The 27,408-nt window shown below is 45.2% G+C and overlaps 1 protein-coding gene across 1 annotated transcript; it reads right to left on the bottom strand.

Annotated features, from left to right (window-relative positions):
* Positions 1-4,342: 4,342 nt before the first annotated feature.
* LOC8037173 (toll-like receptor 9) lies at positions 4,343-8,147 on the bottom strand. Its single transcript, XM_002404320.5, has 3 exons — positions 7,489-8,147; positions 5,463-5,611; positions 4,343-4,539 (listed from the first exon to the last, which is right to left on the bottom strand). The coding sequence occupies exons 1-3, from the start codon at positions 8,145-8,147 to the stop codon at positions 4,367-4,369; spliced, it is 981 nt and encodes a 326-aa protein (XP_002404364.3). The 3' UTR covers positions 4,343-4,366.
* Positions 8,148-27,408: the final 19,261 nt, after the last annotated feature.

The raw sequence follows: 27,408 nt of genomic DNA, 5'->3' as shown, positions 1-27,408 counted from the left end.
CTTCATTGTATTTGCGTTTACATCATCCAAATAGCCAGCCCTGGTTCGAGATTTCTGCCTGCTCTAATCCGAAACTTAAAAAAGCACTGACGGGTCAAAATCTTTTTTTTTTATGTTATTATCCTAAATGATTGAAATTGATGCCTGGACATTCCCCTAAAAATTCTAACCTTGGGAACTCAGTATTTGCGACGAAAAAAGAAAACAACTTCCCAAATCCGAATGGGAAGTTTCCGCGCGATCCGCGCTACTGCAGTGACGTCAAAGATTGAGCCGCTCTGCAACTCGAGTTCCTCTCACGCCTCCGTGTTGTGTTCGTCCGCGTCCCGTGATCAACCGCTCCGTGCGTGCTGCCTATCGCTGTGAGCAGACGACGCTTAACTTTCGTGTTCGAAAATATTTTAAAGCTCTTTCAGCTATTTCATTATTTTTTTTTAACGGTGTGACGTCAAAGAAAACGCGCAGTCGACTTTTGTGAGTGACGTGAGCGGCCACGTCGCGCAGGTTCTGCGTGAAAGTCTGCCCAGGCGGAGTCAGAACCGAAACTACGGTACAGGAACACCAAATCCAGTTGTTTTGACCTCTTGGCGGTTTACTTGTCGAGTCTGGGAGGTCGTTGGGCACCTAAAAAAAAACAACTTCGTTCGATTCCCCAACTCGCCAATCGCCATCAGTGCTAGAGTGCCGAGCGCCGCCGTGTTTTCCAAGGGAGGATAAAAAGCCAGGAGACGACATCATTTCTGGACTCAGATTTTCCATATCTCAAGAAGAAAAGGCGTAGTGGGTTCGGAATTCCGCTAAAAATAAACATGTTTTACGAATGCCATTATTAAATATTATAAAAATGTCGCTTGCGAAGCTACTCAATTTTTTAGTTGATTACGTCACAAATAGAAAGAAGCAAGGAGGTGAGGACCGGGAGAGAAGGACGCGAAAAATTAAAAAAGAGGTGCTTGGGATTATGGGATAATGTATTTTCGCGTTCTGGTAGTTTTTTTCGTGTCTCTGACTAGAACTTTTATTGTTTTTAGCAACAAAAACAAATACGATTCTCGCGGTGTCAGTGCCCCTTTAAGGTTTTTAAGAATGTTTCCAAGTTTACAGCAAAGACAAGAAAGCTGATGAGTACTTTTTTTTAATCATACACTTATGATTGAAGTTCTATCAAATTACATCTAGAAGTGCCCCCGCCAGGACGTTTAAGTTCAATATTAACGAAAGACTCCACACGTTGACCGATACCTAAAAATAGCGAGGCCGACCGACCTAAGAGGTCAGCGCACAGTCTACTCAACGACATTTTCCACGTATCCCACCAGATCGTCACTTGGCATGTTGTTAAGGAGCTTTCTACAGAGTCTGCACTACCGGAGTGAAGTTCAAAAATGCTTTGCAAGTCAAGCTGTGCTTCGCCAAGACAGGAAGGACGACGACGCAATGTTTAATATTTCTATTTAACTGCGTAAGACATAGTGACTTCTGCCATCATCTTTTCCAAAAACCTCTTTGTGGTTGGAATTGGGAAAACTTAGGCAACAGACATTATCATCCTGACATGATTGTCGCGTCCGTGACTCGTGGTGCAGGACTCATTGACCAATACTTCTTGGAGCTCATTGGCTTGGCAGGCCAGCTGTGGGAACAATCGCCTAAATACTCCCAAACTTTTATTCTCTTTCCTCTGCTTTAACTTTTCATGCTTTATTCTAAATGCTTCTTGCTTTTCCTTTTTCCGATTGATTTGCTATAACTTTGTAATTTAAAATACAAACAAAACAATCTGGTGCACCTTCAGTGTGAACGATCGTTCTGTTTCGTATATTTACACCTGGTTCCTCCTCTTTCATACCATCTTTTTGTTGTTGTTGGGCATTTGATACGTAACATCATACGCAAAAAGGCCACCGGAAAGAAAGACACATGCAGTCAAGAACGCTTTTTAGCGTGTTCGTGACAACGAGCTTCGACAAAGTGTTTGAGTCTGATGCAAACACACCTGACATTTTCATTAGGTCGCACGTTGTGATTGCATTTCACTGTGTAGCAAGGCTCTTTAGGTGTAGAAACTCCGCTCTTCGCCGCGAGCAGATAATAACACACCGCGCGCTTCGCTTCACGGAGCCACCCCCAGATGGCGACGTAAGTTTCAGGCCATCGAAAAGCGCACCGGGCCGCCTGTGCAAGCTGCCTGTTGGGCGTGCCGCTTGCTTTCCGGTGGCTACCGTTTCGCGTACCATGTAGAATGTAGGTGGGGCCGTTCAACTATCATCTCGCTCAGCACACAGAAGTTTTCATAACCCGAACAATGGCAGACGAACAAACAAGGGTAACTCCCTAATACAAGCCGACGCGGCGGTCTCCTAGAAAAAAAAAAAAAATATCCCGCTCCTGTGGATAATTTCTAGCCTAGCTTACATTTCGTCATTTCAGTTTTTTTAGTAGCGCAATACTGACGTCGGTAAGCGTTTGTAAAATCAATTAACTATGATTACACCGCAAGTAAACGAGAACTTGAGTGCGACCGAAAGGAAGAAAAAAAAATTGCACAGAAATAAAGAATGATTAAGACAAACCTTGTTAACAGATGATACGGAACTCAAATGTTTTAAGCACCGTTGACCTGAGTTTTCTCAAAAAATAATCTTATGTTTGCTGATTCACGTTGATTCGGCTCGAATATTAATTTTCTATTTTTGTTTTTAACATCTGGTGCGGCTAATCTGTAATTATTCTCTTACATTTCAAGGTAGCCTTTGTGTCCTGCTAAATGGAACTGCTGACCGAAAGGGGCACAACGTTACGCATTTTGCCCGCAGAGGTTAATGAAGCAGCATTCTCTGAAAGGTTCACTTTGTTAGTACACTTACCTTTGCATGTAACAGATTGCAGGAAAATGTTACATAGTAACGACACTCGTCAGGGAAAGCAAACATTTTTCTATTGGCACTTCTGATATAAGCAATAATAATATCATCACAAAAATCAGAAACTTAGTTCAACATAAAGTTAAAAAAATGCTGTAAAAAACGTTGTTAAAACATTGTTTTTTGTATGACACACCCTATAGTTGCTATGGCAGCAAAACTGGTCGTTTTGGAATGTCAAACAGGACTTCAGCCCCAAGTTCGCCGTAGCACTTTCTCCTCAACACCATATCCTACGGGAGGTGCTTAGCGCGCACAATGTCTTTCAACATCAGCCGCCGATCCTTGAGAGAAATCGCTCGTGTCCATCGCGCCAAACGCTCAGGGTCAAAGGAAGCGCCGAACAATGTTACCCTTTCTTTGCAACTCTTGTAACCGGAATTACAATTTGAAACAAAGCGCTTGCATCCCCTGCTCACCAATGCAAGTCCATGGCGGTGCTACAGGTTGGGATGCACAAAATTGCTGTCCAAGGAAAACAGCAAAACCAAAAAAAGAAAAAAGAAAAAAAGAAACGTTTGACACAACCAGAGGCGGCGTAAGCAATGGGTGGCTCAGCCCACGTTCTGGCGGAGGGCCGGCGGCCGGACTATAGTCGGTTACAAGTCAAGAAGGTAAGTGAAGCTCCTACCACAAGCGTGATGCGCCCGTTTCAAATCCCTCCGCTGTCGAAAGAATAGTTCACTGGAAACGCCCCTTGTTTCGCTTCAATGGATAGATATTGGTTACAGAGTGATGCCAATTTGTCTCCGACCCCCACTTTTTAAGAAAGCGACCTTTGTCTTCATCGGAGAGGGAACCGAACCCCTGAAAGGTAGTCTTTGTATCCACCGGAAGGGGAATCTAACCCGGTGAAAGTCGAATTTGTTTCCATCGAAGGGGGAAAACTCTAATTTCCCTCCCGTGGCTTCCACAACGCTAAAGTAAAAGTCGAAAGAGAAGACAGATATGTACAGAAAGGCAAGACCCTCCTCCCCCCGTTGGCTGCGACGTCACGGAACTGATAGGACGCTATTGGATGTGAATGAAGCGGAGGGATATATGAGTCCATTTGAGGGGCATCTGCCGCTACCTTCTTAACCTGTAACTTACCGGACAGCCTGAATGTTTTGGCGCCCTCTAGGGGCAGCGGAGCAAACCTAGGAATTGAGAAAACGTGATGTGGCCGCTGTTCCGACGGGGCAAGGAGAGAAGTCTCCACACCAAAAGAGCGTTCCTACACCGTGTTCCATGTCTACTCGATGGGACCAGGGGCAAAATTAGTGCGTCTTGCTGTTACAGTTCGGTTTGCCATTAAGCGACGTTTATTGATTCGAAGACTTTTCAAAGTAATTTATACGAAAACAAGCAGGCACATCATAAGACTCGAACGTCGTTACAGTCCCTCGTGGTGCATCCCCTGAAGAATGCTACGAAAGTCAAAGGTTTTTAACTTCTTTTATTTAAGGGTCGGCACGACTCAGCCGTCCGTCGTTTTCGCAGTTGAGCTGCTCCGTCGTGACGTTCCGCAGGAAAGTGCCCGCGAGGCTTTCGGGACTGCTGCACTGTGGGTAGACCCATGTCTCCGGGAAGTCAAGCAAGAAAGAAATTTTGCAGTCGCACTGTACTGGGTTTCCTGAAAATAAAATAACAAAGCAAAACACGTCGCACGCATACTTAGCAAACTATTATAAATTATTTTAGTATTTTATACATAAAGCGAAAAGTGAGACGTTAGCTGTCGTGCAAGTACTACCGGACATACTTCTATGAAGATGAAGGAGGTTGCCGATAGTTCCGCGAGTGGTGCTTTTTTTTTTTTTAAAGTTAAACATTAATTTTCAAGAAATGCACATTCATTGTTTTTATGTGGAACTAATTTTTACGTCTTTAACTTTTTACTGGTTTTGATTCCCTTGAAACTATCATGAGGTTTACTCTTCTTTTTACTTGTGAACCAGAATATACCATTTGACATTGTACATCCATTATATTTTTACCATATGGGCCTATTATGGTCATCACTGTCACTTTGCATAAAATTTAAGATGTTTCAATGTTTTCCTCTGTTTTGCCTCCTGTGGGAACCTGTACGTACAAATATTGGTATAGTAAGCACAACTAACTGCCTACGTCAAAAGCGTCGTCAATGCATTCCGGAAAGGTTTCTTCTGGTGACAGTTCTATCACAGACCGAGCAAATAGATCATTACGTGATATGCGATGGAGTGCGGTACGGACCGCAACTCTGGGTTCTGTAACGCCAGCCTCAAGGAATCAGCGGTTAAACCGAAGCACGCAATCAAACAATTGACCGTGATAGCGCTAAGAAACGAGGCTCATACTTCGTGATATTCCAGTAATCTCTACTCGCCAACACGAGGAACGCAGCCTGGTGGTGACTACTTTTAACTTTAGAGGTAGCACAAGTTGACCAACACTTTTTTTTTTGTGCCGGTTGATGACAGGAAAGTGCCCTAAGACTCGCTGACAATTACTTTTTTTATGATTTCTAGAATTGCTAGAGGAATGTCAGCCTAACGGAAATATATGCCTTACCAGAAAGCACGACCACAGTTTTATTGTTGTTCAGAGGCGACAGGCTTGCTTTCTCAAACGTGTTTATGAGATTTTGCCGAAGGTTGACTTGAATCATCGCCGGGAAGTCCGCCCCAAAGTCCTTCGGTAGGGACGTAAGCGAGCTGTCGCTGCAAAGTCACACAAATCATACAAATATTCAAATATTATATTTTAATATGATAATGATGATCCCAAAGAAATGCATCTTTTGATCACCGTCATTTTTTCAGAATTGCGGGCGCCAACGAAACACTATTTCTGCGGAGAGCCTAAATAAAATCTTCTCAATTATGATAAAGTAGACAAATGTAAAACTGAAAACAAATGTCTAATGAGGCAAACTAGTGCTATAAACTAAAATAAAAGGGGCTATGCAGTTTGCGAAGGCGACGAAAACGCGAAAGACCCGCAGCAGTGCGCTACCGCTGCTTTTATACGCGCGCTGTGTTCAGGAAGGATCCAAACTATACTCTGTTTCATACTTAGCGTGCAACGCTGTCAAAGGTACTGGCGGGAGCGCGTGGCTTCATCTATGGTTTTGTTTGCTTGAGAACGCGTGCAAATGGTCAACGAGATCAAGCCCCATGATAGCGCCAGTAGCTTCGGCAGCGTTGCATACACAGTATGAAACAGAGTATAGAACACACGATGACAGAGAAGGTTGTCCTGAACTCTCCAGAGGAGCAGCGATTGACAAAAGAAACAACTGGGCCTGCGGGGTTTAAATCCCGTTCCTCCACGTGATTGCAGCATGCACGCAGCAATATTAGATACCTGTGCAAACTATTCTGGCGGTCTAAAGTTTAAAACAAAAAAATAAAACTGGTTGATGGTCAAAATTTATTTTTGCCCGTTCAAATTATTTTGTATTAAGCTTTAACCCAATTTTTACATACATTTCAATATCATCCCATCTAAGTTGAGACAATCTAATTTCAAGCTTTTGTTTTTTCTTGTGTAAAAATAATTATAAGCGCGCCAAAGTTGTTTTAGATCATTTATTACTTTTTTTTATTGCGGCGAAGCTAAAGTTTGGTTGACATTATTTTGACGGGACGTTTCGAATGCACATCTAGTTTTAAAATGTACTTTAATATAGGAAGTCCAAACCTTCCGGTCATTTGCACATTCACTAATAACGGGTAGCCTGCCACTATAACTTGTTAAAATTAAGGTATTGAAATGCCTATGGGCAGGCTAGCTGGTCGGTCTTGTGACTCGAGTTAGCATTGAGGCATAGTTTTATGAGAAACGCGCTCTTGCCTTAGCGTTAAAATCGCTCGGGGTACTTTCATTCTCGCAAAGTATAATTTATTTTACCACAGTACTTAGTCGTTTTATGACCATAAGTCTTCTATTAAACGTGAGTTTGTCTGGGTGTGGTTGGGACGGGCGACAGAGAACGGCTCTGATGCAGATTGCGCCTCCTCAACAATAAGTCTCCGCCAAAATTACGAGTACTTTGGCCGGGATGCAAACCCGTGAACATAGGCAATCGTTGCCGAACACTTTTCCCCGAACTGACAGCTGCCGAAACGCTCGCTGCAAGTGCAGTCTGTGTAATGTTGTTTTTGAGCCCACTTATGTAACAATTCCGAAAAAGATTAACTGTATTAATTAAAAACAGTAAGAAAGTAAGATATATTAGGATTACATTCCCGTTTCGATCAAGTGAGATGTTACCAAATCCTTTTCATGCACAGTTTGTTTAGGGTCTCGCACCTGGAAGATTACTGCCTTAATGCAAATTCAGGAAGAGAAACGCTGGATTATGGTTTATTATTGAAGAAATGTTCTTTTTAATTAGCTCAGCATTTCACTTAGATGTTGCTAGCAAGACCACTGCAACACTTTGCAAGTTGAATTTGTGGTAATATAAGACAGACAATGCAAATACCTAAATTATATTGTGTAACGTCTTCACAGTGACTCAGCAAGTAGAAAACAGCAATGTTTTGAAATTATTATTCGCTTCGAGCAACACTAAACTACACCAGCTACTCACCCTATAGTTAGCTTTCGAAGATGCTTGGCAGGACGTGGTAGCATCTTCCTCGAGAATCTGTCCAGAGTACTACTTTGAATTCGGACGTTCTCTAGGTTTGGCAGAGAGGCCATCCAATCTTCGTCGACGAATCCGATGGTGGAACGGATGATTACCACTTTCTTCAGAGTCTTCGGCAGTTTGTTGAAGTCCCGAGTGAGGTTGAGCAAGGACATCTCGAAGAAGACGAGTTCCTCCAACTTCGTCAAGGGTTTCAGCATTTCCCACGAGCTCGGGACACTGCTCTTGTGAGTGAATGCGATCCTTCGCACCGAGTTCTCCAGCCCCGCAAAAGCGGTAGCATTCGAGTCCGGAGCCGTAAACGACTTGAGTTTGACGTTGTTGAATTCAAGGAGCGACGCTCTTGTACCTGCAAGCACTCCAGGTGGTAGGTAGTCGATGTTACTGTCCTTGAGAACGAACCACAGGTCCGCGTAGTCTTCGTCATGTTTAAAATACTTCTCGAAATCGTCGGCACTTGTAAAGTTGGAACACGTGAATTCTTTAACTGTAGCGTGGCGATGCGTCGTGTCCTCGCATGCTGGTTCCGGAGATACGCAATTCAGGTATTGCGCTAAAAGGCAGCATAGTAGCAGAAAAGGTTTGCCGCAAAGAGACATCGTTGAGTTGCTGTGCTTCGAGAGGGATTTTACACTGAGTCGGATAGAAGACAGACTAAGGTCAGCTTAAAGGAGAGAACAAGTTTTGATCCGAGCCTGGTTAACGTCCTTGACCCTTCAAGCTCGTTTTTACGCAAATGAACGCCTCGGTGTCGGAGGCGTCTTTCTTTCCTGATGAGCGTCCTTCCCCCTGACGTGACTTCATGAATATCCGTGTCGTACTCTCTCGATGTCCGGCGTGCCCTCTTTGCCCTTGCGCATGTGGGGAAACATATTATCTTGGGATTTCACTTACGTTGCGACTGCGTCAGAAGGTTGTGGATGTGTATATCCCTTGGCTGTGCTCGAACGGTTTTGTGAGATTACGTTTTGTTGGTGACGAGTAACGATGTTGACGTGTTACAGAGGTCAGTTGTCGTTACGTGGTAATATCAGTAATGGTGTTGTATGTTTCTTTAAATCATGGGAAGTTAGTCAGCCCCAAAGGGCGTTTGGTGTCTGCGCTGTAGATGAGAAATTCACCCAGTGCAATGCGACTGCCGGCCTGCGGTCTTTAACTTGCATCATGCAGTGTTGACCCATACGCACACGCCGGGTGTTTATTCAGATATAAACAGGCGAGGCTGTGGACTGAGTCCCGGATCCCTGGGTTCTGCAGCACGCGCGTTACCTTCACTGTTCCGAGCAGCAGTGCGTTAACACACCCTCCCACCACTCCCCCCTCACGGTGACGTTATCATTCTTCCACGCGAGTAGGGCCTTCAAAGATAGTCTGCTAGAATTTCCTAATAATCAGCTCTTGCAGGTTGCCCCGGCAATCCCGGTGACGCTAAACTGGCGGCACGTGGCGGTGGTAAGCCACAGCAGAAACGGTTTCTTTGGCGTTGTCTTTATGCCGGTCAATGCGGTCGATCAGCGGGAGTCGGACGGGCTGTAGTGGCGCGAGGGAAACTGACAGGGACGACGGAAGTAACGAGGCAGTCACGAGCCCCCACCAGAAGACAAAGGAGATTAAAAAGCCTCGTACGAACAATAAAGAAGAAACGATTTGGTGTCACATCTTTTTCCTTAGACGCACGTCTCAAATGACAGACGATTGCGGTCACGTTCGAGGAAATAGATGTCTGTCTTGCTTTATCATGGACTAGGTCAGTAAACTCACATGACAGGAGTGGATGAGGCGTAAAAAAGAATTTGAGACCACTCGTGTCTCTGGGGATAGTTGTACTAAACTTCGTTTCACTACAAGTCAGAGCATGATCTACGCGATGAGCCGACAGAGCCAACGAAGCAGCGAAAAACGACGCCCTGCTGTGCGTCGTTTTTTTCGTGTGTCTACTAATTTCCGGCTATATCAACCATAGAGTTATTATAATGTACGCTAGAGGTTCAAGTGGCGCTAGTGTGCTGACGCAAATTGAAGCAGACAGCAACCAGTCGAAAATTGACTTCCGGTAATGCATTTCTATGGGAAAAAGTGAGTGCATTTTCTCTCTGCGCTCGATCATAAGAGCAAATATCCCGAATAATTCGTACGTACTAGGTAGCTTGAAACATTTCTCAGTCAGGCCGACGAAGTAATTGGTCAGTTACGGTGTTTTTCTTTCAAAATCATCGCATTAAAAACGGTGCTAAAACGGCTTCGTACGTGTATTTATGTGCACTGTCGGACACTGTTAGCGCGAACACGACGCCGGCGCTTTTCAGCGTGGGGGATATACGTGCCACGAACGAGGAACATCTGGAAATTAAGCAAGACGGCAAGAACTACGCAGTAACACCGGATCAGTGCATATACGATCAAAATTAATTGAAGGCCACGTAATCTATTCCTATTTTAAGTAAGTAAGTGTACCGTTTTATTCTTTCTGCTCTGAGCGAAGCTGCTTGTTCCACGTTCAAAATATCACTCGCACGCTCGAAATCTTTGAGAACAAGTGCCCGATAAAAGCTGCCCGGCAGAGAAAACAATACGAAGAGACAACTTTTATAGCCCACTGACTTTATTCTCTACGTTTTGAATGTTTTTATCCGCTCATGCACGACGGGGTCATTTTTATATAGTGACAGGACTGGCATATTATCAATATATAAGCGTCACCGGATTGCTGGCGAGCCTTGAACACACTCTACATTCCTTTCGATTGTAATTTTGTTTCGAATCGTCGCTTGTTTTTACACACCTGCTGCGGAACACAGGTTTGGGACTGAAATGTAGCGAAGTTAAACATCGGTCACTGATGAAGAAAAATGCGCTAACTAAAGCAATTACACTTTTACAGTGTTAATCAAGGTACATACTATTCGGTACGACCCCAATAACTAAAGTGTTCCGTGTTATTTTCCGGCGAAGAGACAAAATGCACGCGCGCTTTCCCATAGGAATACACAGGAAGACTGGAAAAGTAGACTGGTTGCTGTCTGCTTCAATTTGCGTCACGGAAGTCGCATAGACACTAGCGCCAGTTGAACCTCTAGCGTACATTATAATAATTCTATGATATCAACCAAGAGTGGTGAACGCACAGTTACTCTGTGCTTTTAGTCAATGCGTCTGCGATTGTGTTTTTTAACCTTTGACTGCGCTCCGATTTATGATGAAACTACGTGTAGAAACAGTATACCGTGCTCAAAGGGGTAACAAGCGATGCACAAACGAAGACGTTTTTATAATTAAGTTGATTGCCACAGCGCAAGCCGTGAACAAAAGATAAGGTCTCACTAATAGAGGAGTAGGCTTACGTTGCATATTTGAAAGAAGGCTGCGTATCAATTGCTAGGTCTGCCAAAGAACGGTATCATTTACTTGCACTGCTAGTCGATGAATTATACCTTTTAAATGAGTCCCTCGTAAGTTGCGGGGAGAGGGCGGGGAGAAGGGGAGGCGTATTAGCTGCCCACAAAATCGGTATGACTATTGGGCATAAGCGTCATTCGGAACGTTTTACTTGTACTTCGTTGAAACAATAAAAAACAACTTTTCAATTGTTTTGGTTTTTTGTTTTTGCTAGCAGTAGTTTTGGGTTTAGTAGAAATTGAAACCTTTGGTTGCACATAATTGACGTGGCTCCCCAACAACACTTGGATAGCTAATAAACCGGTCATAATTTATTGCAAGATTTTATTTTATGATTGTGGTTTCATTTAACCAAAGCTAGGGCTATGGCAGGGGAGTCTCGGACCACCCAATCAAAATGGAAAATGGTGGGGGGGATGACACTTCCTGAGATCCCGCTGGTTTCAAGCAGTGCTTAGTGGTTTATGTGACAGTATTCTTAATATTGAATTTCCGTCTTCTCAGGAGAATTATAAACACGCGCAAGCCCTGCTTCCACCTAAAAGCTGAACTCCATGAAGCGGTTATGCTGCGAAGAACCGCCAAAAATCGCCCGGAGGCGCGTTCGGATCGCGTGTGGCGCAACACCCACTGTTCTGACACCACGCGCAGAGCGAACGCGGCCGGGCGAAATTCCTCGTTTTTTTCGCTCCTTGAAGTCCAGCCTTAAAGGTGCACTGACACCCACAATTTCGTATTTTTTTCTTTGTCTAAAACGATGAAGGTTGTAGTCATGGACACACACACAAAATGCACCATAACGCGAAAAACAATTCCCCACGCGCACACGCGCCTTTTGATCTTTGGCGCTCTTCTCGCCTCCTCGCTTCTTGTTATTTGTGACGTAATCAATTTTGAAATTTAGAACCTTCGTAAGCGACATTTATATAATATTTAACAACTGCATTCCTAAAACATGTTTATATTTAGCGAAATTGCGAACCCACTACGCCCTTTCTTCTCAGATATGGAAAATCCGAGTCCAGAAATGATGTCGTCTCCTGGCTATTTATCCTCCCTCGGAAAACATGGCGGTGCTCGGCACATGTAGCTGTGAGGATGATCGGGAAGTGCCCGACGACCTCTCAGACTTTAAAAAGGAAATCGTCAAACGGTCAAAACAACTGGGTTTGTTGCCTGTGCAACATAGTTTCGGTTGTGACCCCCCCCCCCCCGGGGGGGGGGGGGGGGGCAGTTCTTTACGCAGCACCGGCGCGACATGGCCTTTCGTGTCGCTCACAAAAATCCACTACGCATTATCTTCGAGCTCGCGCCCTTTCACAATATTTGAGATCGCTGAAAGGGCCTGAAGCGTTGTCTGCTCACGGCGACAGGCGACCCGCACGGAGAAGCGGGGTCGATCGCGGTACGCGGGAAAACACGACACTTCCGGTCGTACAAGTTCGTAGGCGGGAGGAAAACTTGGCTTACAGGACGACTTGACAGTTTAAAAAATGCTTTGCTGAAGCTAGCACTAAATAGGAGTGACATGTAAAGACTGGGTTTCCTGCACTCGTGCGCCCCAGCCTAGGGATTTTGTCTGATGCGCCGTATGCCCGGAGAGCAGCCGATGCACGCTTTGCTCATGCACCATGCAGCTTGCGCCTGTGCAGAAGTTTATGCGAAATTGGATCGTTTGCCCGCCGCTTGGTGCCGTTTTTAGGCAGAAAAGGTCAATTTGCTGTCTCCCCTAACAGCGACAGAGCTTAGAAGTATATATTTTTTAACTTCTAGTGGACGAAGAATGTCTATGATAAAATTTTCAACGAGGCATGTAGCTGGGATAGATGGTGGTACATACTGTTTGGTAAGAGCAGTGCTAAAAAAAAAAAAAAGAACCCGTAGGACCAGGACGAAGAAACACACAAACAGAGCGCTGTGAAAAGGGCCCAATATAATGGCGAATTGCATGGTCGTTTTGGAGCGCGCCGGGATCGACTTTTCTGGAGCGAACCTATTTCACTGGGCGATCGGGATCGAGACCGACGTGTTTCACTGCTCGTTTTGGATTAGCTCCAGCTCCAGATGTCGATCTGGATCCGAGAAAAGTCGCTCGGACGATTTCGGCGAATTCAACCGGAAGCCAGCCGGGCCAGCCCTCGGCGCACACACGTGACTTCCTTTCTCGTGAGGCATCTCGCCGGATCTCGCCCATCTCGCATCAGAAGAAGAAGAAGCACGTCGCGGGCTGGGCTCCTAGATTGTTTCGACATCAGAAGAATTCGTAGAGGCCGCTTGCTTACCCCTTGGCTCGACAGCCGGTTCGTTTTCCAGGAAGGAGAAGAGAAGGTATTTGCCGCGCTACGGGCATTCCGTCAATCTTTGCTAGAAGCGCCTGAGCCATTCCTGCCGCTCGTGCGTCGAACACGTGTTAGCGCCGCGATTGCGAAAACGTCTTCGAAACGACCGCGGCGGCCGCGGAAAGGGGATTCCCGGGCAGTTGAATGACGGGAAGGCATCCGCCGATCCCGGGGCAGTGGTAATGTTAAACTGGGTATCCGTAGGCGGCGCGACCCCGTTCGGATCGTGTGCTGCAGTCCGGATCTGGTCAACTGATCCCGGCGCGCTCCAAAACGCCCAGTGGAATTCGCCATAAGAGAAATGAACTGCAGCAAGGCATGTGGTTGGGCTAGTTGGTGGTAAATACCGTTTGGTGTGAACATCGCAAAAAACGTAGGACCAGGACGAGGAAACATACAGATAACGCCCTGTCCGTGTGTCTCTTCGTCTTGGTCCTACGTTTTTTTGCGTTGTTCCCACCAAACAGTATAAACTTTTCGTGTGCCTAAAAAACAAAAGCGTAGGCATTTCTGAAGTTGTTTTACTTCTAACATTAGTCTTTTTTAAAACGACAGAGGCGAGGAACTCTTTACACATTAGCGCAGCCGTTCCCCATTGTTTCGCTAAGAATAAACACCGGGAGGCCCTACAATGCTGATTTTGGAGGTGTGGCGCCTTCACAGAAGTTTATTTTAATTTTAATTATCGGTTTTAGAGTTTCCTCATAAAAAAATAAAAGCCTACAAAAAAAAAAAAAAATCTCGGTCCCGTGGGGCACTGTTAGCCTGTAGATATGAGCGACGAGAGTCTCGCAGAACGTTGATCGTGAGGACTTTATTTCATTCCGGTTTCTCGGAACCAGCCACGACGTTGCCGCAGCCCAGCTTGTCCGCGTCGAGCCCCTTGAAGGGAGACTTGGCGAGGACGTCCGGGGTCTCGCACTTGGGGTAGTGCCAGCCGTCCGGGTAGGCGAGCAGAAACGCCAGCTTGCAGTCGCAATGCAGCGGATTTCCTGGGAGCCGCCGCCAATTAGCGTTTCGTTGGCGATGCCGAAACGATGTGGGTTCCCCTTACAGCTACCTCCCACTCAATTAAGGACGCGTCTTGCACGGCGCGGCGGAAGGGGGAACCCCTCCTTCGTGTGGGAGGGGCCGACACGAGTCGACAGCATGCACAGCTCGCAAATAAACGTGGAAAATATATGAATCTGTCTGCGGTTGAAAAAAATACGATTGTCTAGACACACTGCTCGTTAATCATTCTGTGCCAACACTAAACCATTAATACACTTGACTCATTATTAAAGAAAATTAAGCCCTCCTGAAATGTTACAATCGATACGGTGACTGCAGGAAACCCGTCTTCGACTGGTGTGTTTCCCGTTCTATCCGGCTCAGACATCAGAAGAGGCCTGAACGTGGGTACAAATGACGTTACAGAAGCCGCCGTGTAATTCTGTTGCTGATGCTAAAAGTCCCGACAAAAGGTACGAACGAAAGAGAGGGATGTCACTGTAGTTGCGAGAGGTCTCAACGCCTGAAACCCGAAGCTTGAACGAACCTTATTGCAACAAATTTGTGCCGAGGACACCGCACAAAAAGCTTCCAGTAGGAAGCTTCTATGTAGTGTTAAGCTGGAGAGCAACCTGCAGCGGAACAGACACTTGCCACATACACGACAGTGGGGGTTACACCGCCGGGGTCACCGCTGGCATGACACTTCTGTGACGACATCAGACAGGAATCAAGGAACCACTCTTTGGGACACGGTAAACACACCAGTTGGAGACACGTTTCAGGCACAGTACAATCGCCGCAAGTTATAACAACTGGAAATATTGAAGCTACCATGTTATTTCAAGTAAACAATGTTCTAACTTGCTACACCATCTTGTAGTAAACCAAAAGGGAAGTTTTTGTAAAAATTTTTCGAAGTCGCTCTATGAGTACCGGGAGCTCGCATGCTTTCTGGTGTGCGTCCACATCCGCGTATCGGGTTTCATGGAACAATCTTTTTAAACGCTCACCATCGTTATTCGCAGTATGGATCGCAAGCTAAATATTGCAATTGTTAGTGTCAAAGCAAGAGCAAGTAGCGATATCGCTATGATTGCACCATTGAACTGAAACTGCAAGTTTTCGCAAGGTAACCCCATCCTGACGACCCATTACCGGCTTAGGAATCGGTATGATAGACAACACAGTTGTGATTGGCGGTCAAAGCTTCGCTTTTCGAGCTCTCAGATATTTTCCTTTGAAGATCGTTCGACGGGAGGATTTGTTTTTATTATTTACGTCTTGTTACAAGCTCGTAGATAACATCCAATTACAAAATATTATCTTAGTAATTGTTTTAATATATATAAAAAAAATAAGTACCGATATTTTTTTGATAACCTTGGGACCACACTTGCCTGAAGTTTAGTATTCAGACAGAAAGAAAACTAGGGAAAAGGTTTATCAACTGAACGATTTTTACCCTTTCTTTTTTTTTGCAATTTGATTCTAATGTTAAATAAATGTTAAGGAAATAATGTCTTTATGCACCAAGTTAAAAAAAAGCGAGATAAAATTAACTACATAGCGATACGCTGAAATATTATTATTTGTTTTTGTGGCCAGTTCAAGTTAGGAATTACTTTTACATCCTCGCTTGATAGATGCACTCGAGTACTTGCTAATATATTTTAATAGACCATATTTGGAGCGTTTATTTTCATGCATATTCAAAAACTGTGCAACTACTGGTACGTCTGTAAGTGTAAAGGCAAACTTTCGCTCAAAGGAAATAAAATATATCAAGGTGTAACACCTGTTATCTTAAATATTACCTACAGACTTTTAACGGCAACTCAGGAAAAAAAAAAGAAGACATAATTAAGCCTACGACAGTTCAGAGACATATCTAGGTGATCCACACAATTGTGGGCCTCATGTCTAAATCAATCTATCAGTTAATTTTTCGAGCATATCTCAATTCCTCAGCAGTGATTATAAATTGCGTCATAAAATGTATTAACGAAATTGTACACGAATGAAAGTTTCTTGTGGTCTCATGAGAGCTCCACTGGTAAAGGCACCTTTTAAAGCTCCACGACTCCGGGAGGTACCGAATAGCTTCACTGTGGTCGCCTTTCTTGGTGATCTATTTAACGACAATAATATCTGATTCGATAATAATTACTTTGTAAATTTTAAAAGAGAGGTCCAATCAATTTGCTAAGGTTGGCTAGCCCATGCCTTTGAACGGGTAGTCCTATTCTACACATTTTTCGCCCTCACAAGTTGGGCAATAACTCTATTCCGTAAATAAATTCAACGTAATACACCCTCGTAGCCTATCGGCGGTCCATTATATAATGCTCGGTCTGGCAATGAATTGTTATAGCAGTCAGCACTACATAAAAGCTGAACAGATTGCTCATGCTAGTAAATGTCTTTCATTCGTCATTTCCTGTGCGTAATTTTTGCGGTTCTATTTTCTATTCATAAATGCGTTTCTCATGCCAGCAAACGTCAGGTCTTCAGTTCTGAAAACATAAAGTACACGGAGGCATATAACAAAGAAATCTATTGAGATCGGGTATCTTTTGTACGCTTTGCACCGCGTGGAAAACCGAAAGCAACCTGGCCAAGATGTTCAGACATGAGAAGTCTGCCAGGGTGACGACTCGCGACAGCAGCAACATCTTTTCAGAAGTCACTCAAACAACATTGTCGGTGGCCATTCGTTGGGCACAAATCATGTGGTTGGATTTTGCTCCCCGCTGAAAGCTGAAGCAGTATTCGTTCATGCCGAACGCTAACGCAACCCTAGTATTTATGGCATATTCAGGGTATGCGCTTAACATGCAGTGCTGCTTCAGCTTTTAGCGGGGAGCCAAAATCATCCACGTGATTCGTGTCGAACAAATGGCCACTGACAATGTTGTTTTGAGAGACTTCTGAAAAGTATATACATCGTGCCCAAACAATGGCTGACTGAAATACTTGGCGCCGCAGCTGCTAAATCACGCGGACTTAGAAAAAAAAACAAGTATAATAATCTTTGGCCGGTCTGATACATCAAGCTGTAAAAAGTGAGCCGAGCAAAAGCGCGATTGGAGTCGTCAAGCAAGCGAACATTAAGGCTGTATGAGGCAAATGATAACGTGGGATATGCCGCTGTGCTGCTGAATTTATAAATGAAAAGTGTCACAAAGTAACGCGAACAAAGGAAGAGACACACACAAAGAATATTTAGGCTCCATCCGCGTTGTGAAGGTGGCTGGACAGCGAAGCTGTCGTATGACCTGCAATGATTGCCCACTGTACTATAGACTCTTTTTATGGCAAACGCCACCGGGTGGTGTTCTAGTCTTGGACGTCCCAGAGAACTTCCGGTTCATAAAAAGAATGAACAAGGCCCGCCTTAATACCGATGCTTGAAATGTCGATGAAGCATTTAACCATCAATTCTCCAGGGGAACGGCAAAAGAACGAAGGAGAGTGACATCTGTTAAAATGTTTTGAGTATTCTTGTAAACCAAGTTGCCTCCTTCAAGATGTAATTTTGTACAGACGAAGTCCCTCGTTAAATCCCCAACTTTGTTGTCCGTGTAGCATTTATGCTTTCTAGCACTGGCGACACAAGCAAGCTCAGCAGGCTTGCAGAAACGGTGCAACCGGAAGTCGCTTGGGATGCAAGCGGCACTTCATGTTTGTAAGTAGCAAAAGGGTCTATTGACAAATGATTTACGAAAGAAAACTAAATGCGCTTCACCAAAATTTTTTTATATATAAAAGACTTCGTGCGCTGCCACTGCCGCGGCAGCTTATGCAACCGAAATTTTTACCTGGAAATGCATGCGGGGAGGGCTACGTTCTTTGCATTGTTAGCGGGGCTAGTGAAACCACTCCACTCTTCATACTCTGCCTTGCCCCGGCAGCTTATGCGACCTCAATCTGTACCGAGAAGCGCATACGGGGAGCGCTACGGGCTTATCATCATTGGCGCGCGACTTATAATCAATCACGCGGTTTTAGCACTTGTTTGGTGGTTTTCTTATTGAAAGAAGTATCACAACCACATGACAAATGATGAGGTGCGGGCGAGCGGTGATAAGGCGCGCGCGAGGGTTTTCTGTCACACGAATGATCCGTCCTACGAGTCATATACACCTTCGATGTAAAAATGCATAAGAAATCGCTGGACAACTGTGTGGCCGTGAAATGTGTGGTTTCAGTCCAATTCCTTTACGATTGATGACTAGGCTTTCGGCGCTCTTTACCGGTTAGTGTAGCAACTAGCTTAACACGTGGTCTGTACAATCGATAGCAATTCCTGGAATGTATATACCTGCGCTAACCCGGGTTCTAAACCTCTGGCGCTCTTCCAGAACCCTTCATAGCCGCAGATGTTTCTCCGTCGACATCCGACCACCGTCTGATGGGCGAGCGGTAGCGCGGGAGTGATTGACCAATCACCAGTCAATCACGTCTTTTGAGCGTGGCCTCGCGCGTCACGTCATGCCATAACCAGTCAATCAGCGTCTCGTGAGCATGGCCTTGCGCGTCACGTCATGCCATAAGCAACCAACCAGCGTTGAGCTAGGGGGTGTGACGTCGTCAGCTGGCTTAGCCAATCAGCATCGAGTCAATCGATGTATTTGCATTTCGGCTTCACAAATTTCAAGACTCCCCCTCCCGCCCTAACGAAACAAAGCACGTTTCACTTCAAAAAGCGTTTTGTGGTTTCACTCTTTTTATCTCTCTCTCTCTCTTACTCTCTCTCTCTCTATATATATATATATGTATGTGTGTGTTTTCTTACTTCAATCAGACGCCTTTCGTTTATAAGTCATGTACCAGCTTGCCCAGATATCCAATCTAGGGCTGTTACAACCTGAACAACCGCTATTTTACCTGTGAGGACGACGGTTGCCCCTGTCTTCTTCAAGGGAGACAAGGCTGCTTCTTCGAAGGTCGTGATTTTATTCAGCCTGAGGTTGAGCATGCTCAAGGTCGGAAAGCCCTCGCTGAAATCACTGGGAAGACTCGTGATTGGCGTGCGCCTGCAGCGAACAATTGAATGAGATTGTAGAAAGTATAGCATGGCTACGGATCGGTCAACATTGGTTTACTGCTGGTGGGTTATTTAAAGTCATAACAAAGTTTGATCCCCACTGAAGGCGGTTTTGTTTGACGAGTCTCTGATTCTCCAAGATTGGTGTCAGATTGCTAAGAGGTATACTTTACAGCTGACAGTCTAATGAAGCTACGTTTCGTAGATGAACGTCGGCAGCTACCATGAGGCGTCTTTCTGTTGATTAGTTCTTGTTTTGGTTGAAGGTCTTTGACAAAAGCCCCATCAGCATATTCTTGTCGTGATGCCATAACGCTTCTTTTTTTCGCTATGATTAGAATTTTGAAGTTTAACTGGTGTGGGGACAAGTAAGCCCATTTTGCATCCCCTTTACTTTCTCATTTTTTAGTACCCTATAATAATACAATTCGTCCATTTTTGAAAGCATATAATATTCTATAAATGGAAATATTATACTTTCTATTATATATATACGTAAAAAAAGTACTTTTCTGGCCAGTTAGGCAGTTTTGTACGTTTCCACATGGTTTTGAATGAGTGAAGATGGGGTGTTGTCCGCCGAGCAGATATTAGAACATTTGTTTTTTTCCAGCAAGTACGTTTTGGCTTGAGAATTACTGCAAGATGTTTAGGCACGTAAGTATACCTAAAAGTAGAGAATATAAACATTTTTAACATAACAAACCATTGTATAAAATTTAGAAAAATATATAAATGTAAAGTCATGTTTTGCATTCTTAAAAACAACCGGGATGAAACAGTCGTTCTGAACATATTATCAGGTATCAATGTGTAAGGAGTGTGCACACATAAATTAACAGATACTGAAAAATCTTCACTGGTTTTTGCCAGCTTGCAACCATAAAAAATTTGGTCTCGACTTACGTTATCACGAGTTCCCGAAGGTTTCCTGCAGGTCTTGGGAGCATGGTCCTGGAGAACACCTTGAAATCACTGTTTTCAATCCGAACTTTCTCGAGATTCTGCAAAGAGGACATCCATCCGGTGCCAACCTCAGCCAGTGAGCTCTGCACAACGGCCACATTCTTCATACTCTTCGGCAAATCGTTGAAGTCGTCTCCGAGTCTCAGACGCGATATTCGAAAAAACACCAACTCCTCCAGGTGTTTCAAGTTCTTCAGCATGGACCACGTCTCCGGCAGGCTGCTGTTTTTGTAGAAGACCAGCTTTTCCAGGGTTTCTTGAAGTTCGTCGAAAACGCTTGCACTGGATCCTGGCAGAGCGAACGACTTGACGGTGACGTTGTTGATAACCAACGACGTGACCTTGTTGTCAGCGAAGGCTCCTGGAGGGAAATGGTCCAGACGGCTGTCCTTCAGGACAACCTCGATACGGGGACTGTTCAGATTCTTTGGCATATGCTTTAAAAGTTCATCCGAACTGCTCAGGTCGGAGCAGGTGTATTCCGGGTGCATGTAATAGATGGGCGTCGTTTCTCGGCAGGACGGCTCCGCAGAAGCGAACGCGAAGATGACACACGCTGATACGAGGAGCCCATGGACCGACCACGCTGCCTGACCTGCCATCACTATACGTTCGTAGAGCGAGGAAGACTCGCGCTTAGATTTTCAGTCAACTGGAAGACGAATGTCTGGCCAAAAACAGCTGATGCGAAGGTTTTAAAAAGCGCAGCATTGCCCTTGCGTAACTATGGAACGGAACCTTGAAAGGGCCATCAAGCCGTGATTAAGCTGTTTACAACAAACGCCGTTATTTTTCGTCACGCTCTTCCTCTATGGGACGCCCGTTATAAGCGGGCACCTCATTCAATCGGAATGTGGAAAACATTTTTATGCCGGTGATGAGTGAGCAGTCCATATAGCCACGAAGTAACGCTTGCCAGGAAGACTGCCATCTGGCCTTTTGGCGTGCTGGTGGCCGTTTTAATATTCAAAACTTACGCAAAACCGAAACGGATTACTCCATTTCAAAACACTTAGGGCAATATTGCCAGCAAAACTAATGAATGGTTGTAGGCCGTAGCAGCGGAAAAAAAAACAACAGTCTGTCTACCAGTAAGCACGTGCGAGGCGTTAATGACAGAACAATATTTCACCTATAGTCGTTGAGAGCGATACAAAGGCAGAATGTGGTGCATCCCGAACATCTAATTAACGCTCTGCAACCAATCAAATTGCGGCGTTAGCGGATAAGAAGACCGAACAGCTAAATAGGAAGCGTGGAGGGCACGGCCCTCTACGGTGCACTATAGCCAAATAAATGAACGCGCGAAGTCGACCAAAATAAATGCGCTTAACAAAGCACACTCTAAAAAAAAAAAAAAAAAATCGCGAGTCTGCTTTTTTGCACAACACTTGGAGAGCCAATTACCGCAACTTACGGAGGCAGCTCAGCGAATGACGATGCCAAAACATATGTTTAGACCAAAAAACGCAGTCTGAGCTGTGACATTAAGCAATGCAAGCGTGACGTTTTGCATTGCTTAATGTCACAACTCTAGAGTTCATTCAATAGCCAAGAGTTTTGCTTCATTTCAATGTGCTTAGGTTTAAGTCACGATGATACTTTCATAATTGTTTTGTATACTATTGACAGCTTAAAATGTCTCGTAGTATCCTTGTTTTTTTTTCTTCAATGTCATCGTCATGTCGGCGCACAGGTCATGAAGTCTTGACCAACACATACGTGCTCAAGCAGGGATTGTCATCAAAAAAGCAAAGGCACTTCTTTCGACAAAATGACTGCGGCTTGATGGGCAAACTGATTCGAAGCGATAGTAAATTCGAAGCACGTGCTTGTTTCCGGTACACAAGTCACGTTTTCGTTTCGCCGAAGAAAAATAGAACTCATAAAAAAAACTACGGTTCAAGTTGGCAACTCGTTGCGGAAGTAATGTTTAGGTCAGGGACCGCGCTAACGTAGAGATGACCTGTCCAGCTCGTTGGGTGTTAGTTTAGAAACAAAGACACGATTCACACACAAAAAAAAAAAAAAAAAAAAAAAAAAAAAAAAAAAAACGAAACTTTTTATTAAAGGGTTAGTTTGGATTATGTTTTATCTTTTTTTTTTTATCTCTAAAGGCGTGTACAGCCTATGTCCCACTTCAGTGAATCACAACAAGGTTGCGCAGTAGCTTCTACACTACGGGACGCTGGTAGCACGAGCACAACATCGGCGCTTTTTTCCATCTTATTTCGAAAGAGCATTAGCGGTAACCATGAGTCCTTAGGTTAGTGTTCCAAATGAGTACTTTCTACCAGACTCGTTGTTTTGATGCGATTCTTTCGACACTAGGAGAAAAACTAAGAAAGCATGCGATCCCTTGTTTGCGATAACATTGTCGCGCGGTGTACATCGCTTCAAAAAATGCTGGCCGCATCTCAATATATTTTGATGTTGCCGATGCCCACCATACTATACGTACGCGACGCGCAGTACGACTGCTCTGAGCCTCGTAGCTTTGCGTTCAAAAAATAGACAACAGCCCACACACTTATCAAGCCGAAAACGCCGTGCAGTCCATCCGAACATCACGCCTGCACCCTTTCCGCACGTGGCCTTGTCATCTCGGCGTCTGATCGCGTTAGGAATTTTGATGCGAATTTGGCCGTACTTAAGTTTTCACCTGGCTTAGCAGTCGGCTAGCGAGTTTATTGAATCGGTTGGGAGAACAAACTGTCTAAATCAGCTGGCCTCTTGTAGAGATTTTAATTTTTAAATTTACGGCGAACTACAACCAATCGGGATAGAATGTTGCTACGCCGCTAAAAACCGCAGTCCCATCTTTGGACAAGCAAGACGTCTGAAACCGTTTATTTAGGTATTCAATTTAACAATGCATGATAATATTTTAAATATAACTATTTACCTCTTTTACTAATAAGACAGATATTTTCGAAATAAAAAGTGTGGGGTTGTATTAAAAAAATGCAATTGTAATAAGGAGATCAGTTTGTGTTCTGGCTGATGTTGCGGATAGCGTCACAGCTAAACTGAAGGCGTAAAAGTAATACATATTTTAGTTTAACAAATTGAAATAGTGTGGAACTTTACGAAAATATAACGAAGCAATGGTGGAACGTGGCAGCAATTTGTGTTCTTTAAAATTTCATCAATAAGAGAGTGTTATTCTTTAACGGTCTGGTTTTTGGCGTCTTAAACATTGTATTCCAGAAGAACATTAAACCGCAGCTAGACTTAGTAGGAAAGCCGCCCCGCTAAATATTACAAGATGATATTAAACTGGGTGTTTCACAATACGCCTGCCAAATCTATCCTGGGGAAGGTATTCACAGAACAGAAAAATAAATGTTGATGTTTTTTTTTTTTTATTTATCTCTGCCCAAGAACAATATTTAGAAAAATTAACGACGTTCAGCATAATGTAGGTTCATAATATTTTTGAGTACTTAACTTTTAAATATAATATTTGAAGGTATGGTTTAATTTGGGAACTTTATGTGCATTCAAAAACTACTTAATATGCTCCCTTTTTTAAATATAAGGCACACACAGCCTACCTTACGGGGCTTCGAAAAATACACTCATCTGCTCGTGTTCTGAAATTTCGGTTTTCTATCAAAAGTGCACCTTTGCCCTGGCGGTCCTGCTGTCAGTGTACAAAGCGCACAACTTCCACCTCGCCAACTCTTAATGAGAGAAAAGAGTGTAGCTCGAGCCGGGCAAAATGAAACGGTGTGAGTGTGATGTTCGAATGACATTGCAATAAAAAAATTTATTTCTGGAATTTATCTCCGTCGGAAGAATGCGTGACGGCCCACGTTAGTTCCGCGCTTTGGTCACGAAGAGCAGAACCGCTGGCGCAATAATCATCTCTGTTTGGAAGATGAAACCTAGAAAGGCGTCCGAATTTGATGTTTCCGTCGGGACACATTAAAACGCCGCACGCGCATTCCATATTTGTAATGGGGCTAATTTAGTCGTTTGTTTCTTTATCTACAGAAATGTTGTAACTAAAGCAATAGCTTTAAACCTAATAATAATTCGAAAATAAATCTGATTTACTCATAAATAATCACACCTATATACTATATATACTATACCGGGTGTTTAAGCGAAGACTTTCAAAAGTCACAAGTCTAGGGTGTTTGAGTAAAAAACAAAATTTTACAGGAACAAACTGCTGGCCACTCCTGGCGTCAGGAACTTAAAGTATATACTAATAAGGTAAATACTAAGTAAGAACAAATTAGACTTTTTATTAATAAAAATAAACATACAGTATCAATCGAAGATACTGACCATAATCGAAAACGACTAAATCGACTCAATGCATTCCGAAAAAAACAAAACAAAAAAACACACACACTAAATTTGGAGATGTTCCTAAGTTTCTACTGAAGCGCATCAATTTGCGCCAGCGGCCCTGCCACGCGGCGGCCGAGGCGTACGAGGTACTGGCGGCATAATTCCTTTAGTCTTTCCGGGGAGTTAGCCAGACATGCTTTTTTGGGTAATTAATATATGTTTCTCGCTATCCTTGAAGTCCATTATGCTGGCAGTTTGTTTATGAGAACAATTTGTTTTTCACGAACGCACTATTTTTTTATTTAGAAGTCTTCGCTAAACGCTTGGTATACAAAGTTAACGAAAACATATTCTTGGCAGTTCTGGATTCATACGCAAGTTTAAGGTGTTTGATTTTTTTTTTTTTTATATTTTAGTAGGAACACTTTTTGACTTACTCGTGATGCAACCATGGTCTTTTGTCTTACGACGTGACACCCGAATTCAACTGAGACATTTGACACGATCCCTCTGTACCTCTCGGGTAACAGAGTTCTGTGCCAGCATCCAAATCCCAACGGACTCTGCCACCGAACGAAGTCGTCTGGAGATGGGCAAGCGCAGAGGTGTCGTTTCGCGACCACCATAGGAAACTGGAAAGGAAGTTACCTGATGGCATCGAGGGAGTATCATTTGATTCATTTCACAAAATGGTGCCGGTATGATGGCAATGGCGTAGGATTTATTTAATTTGTACCGAGTCCTTAGTACCCAACAGTCGCTTCGTCAAAGTCGCGACACTTCAACTGCTCGGGGCTCAGGTCTTTGAAGTTTTGGCCCAGCAGGGACTCGGGAGAGGTGCAGCTTGGGTAGTACCAGTCCGGCGGGAAGCTGAGCAAGAACTGGATTCTGCAGTCGCAGTGCAGGGGGTTTCCTGTTTGAAACGATCCAAATTAGTATATAGCAAGTGATAGCGGGTTACGGAAACAAATTTTTAGCACCTATTTTATTGTCAAATGCTCCACTGTGTTCTGCACACACCACCGAGAGAGACACCAATTTTTTCTCCCCAAAAGAAAGCACCTAAATGTTATTTAAAATAAATAAAACCATTATTATATTTCACTCGGTGGATGTTCCCAAGGCTACTAGGAATTTCGTAACGTCAATTTTTCTCGAAAAGCAGCGCCGCTCCGTGTAAGTACGGCACCATGCTCTTAGAGCGCGAAGCCTTTCAAAATTGGCCGAAGTTTGTTTTAATTCTTGCCTGCTCCTGTTCAACTCCGGCGGCTGATGAATAGAAAGAAAAATGAAAAGAGGCGGTGAGACCAAGAGAAGGAAAGGTGATCAGCGTGATTTTTGGTTGCGAGTGAGCGCAGATGAGTCACTTCGCCTCCGCTCGTGTCGCCCAACCACTTGTAGGGCATTTTGAACTGCTAGGTTGTAAGGCGTTAGCTCGTCCACGTTGCGAAGCATACAACCACGCCAGCTTCGCTATATACTTTCCCGTGCTGGAACAAATGACGTCACTGAGCCGGATTTCCCAAGACTTATCGCGCCCTCCTGTAGCTGCTTGGCAGAATCAGCCATTTAGAACGAAACATATTGTCTCGGATGAAGGCGAGCGGATGATGAATAATGAACTGAGAATAAAGGTTTAATCGGCGAACTGGTGGCAGAAACAAAAGAAAGGACAAACGTCGACGGCGGCAGCAGCGACCGTTGACAGCGGCAGCAGCGTCCGTCGAATGCGGCAGCAGCGAGCGTCGACGGCGGAAGCAGCGACCGTTGACAGCGGCAGCAGCGTCCGTCGAATGCGGCAGCAGCGAGCGTCGACGGCGGCAGCAGCGACCGTTGACAGCGGCAGCAGCGTCCGTCGAATGCGGCAGCAGCGAGCGTCGACGGCGGAAGCAGCGACCGTTGACAGCGGCAGCAGCGTCCGTCGAATGCGGCAGCAGCGAGTGTCGACGGCGGCAGCTGCGACCGTTGACAGCGGCAGCAGCGTCCGTCGAATGCGGCAGCAGCGAGCGTCGACGGCGGAAGCAGCGACCGTTGACAGCGGCAGCAGCGTCCGTCGAATGCGGCAGCAGCGAGCGTCGACGGCGGAAGCAGCGACCGTTGACAGCGGCAGCAGCGTCCGTCGAATGCAGCAGCAGCGAGCGTCGACGGCGGAAGCAGCGACCGTTGACAGCGGCAGCAGCGTCCGTCGAATGCGGCAGCAGCGAGCGTCGACGGCGGCAGCAGCGACCGTTGACAGCGGCAGCAGCGTCCGTCGAATGCGGCAGCAGCGAGCGTCGACGGCGGAAGCAGCGACCGTTGACAGCGGCAGCAGCGTCCGTCGAATGCGGCAGCAGCGAGTGTCGACGGCGGCAGCTGCGACCGTTGACAGCGGCAGCAGCGTCCGTCGAATGCGGCAGCAGCGAGCGTCGACGGCGGAAGCAGCGACCGTTGACAGCGGCAGCAGCGTCCGTCGAATGCGGCAGCAGCGAGCGTCGACGGCGGAAGCAGCGACCGTTGACAGCGGCAGCAGCGTCCGTCGAATGCAGCAGCAGCGAGCGTCGACGGCGGAAGCAGCGACCGTTGACAGCGGCAGCAGCGTCCGTCGAATGCGGCAGCAGCGAGCGTCGACGGCGGCAGCAGCGACCGTTGACAGCGGCAGCAGCGTCCGTCGAATGCGGCAGCAGCGAGCGTCGACGGCGGAAGCAGCGACCGTTGACAGCGGCAGCAGCGTCCGTCGAATGCGGCAGCAGCGAGTGTCGACGGCGGCAGCTGCGACCGTTGACAGCGGCAGCAGCGTCCGTCGAATGCGGCAGCAGCGAGCGTCGACGGCGG

This window comes from Ixodes scapularis, unplaced genomic scaffold (assembly GCF_016920785.2).
Source record: "Ixodes scapularis isolate PalLabHiFi unplaced genomic scaffold, ASM1692078v2 PGA_scaffold0__279_contigs__length_252992795, whole genome shotgun sequence".
Lineage (NCBI taxonomy): Eukaryota > Metazoa > Arthropoda > Arachnida > Ixodida > Ixodidae > Ixodes > Ixodes scapularis.
Note: the sequence above shows the minus strand (reverse complement) of the source record. Positions and strands in the feature narration are given on the sequence as shown.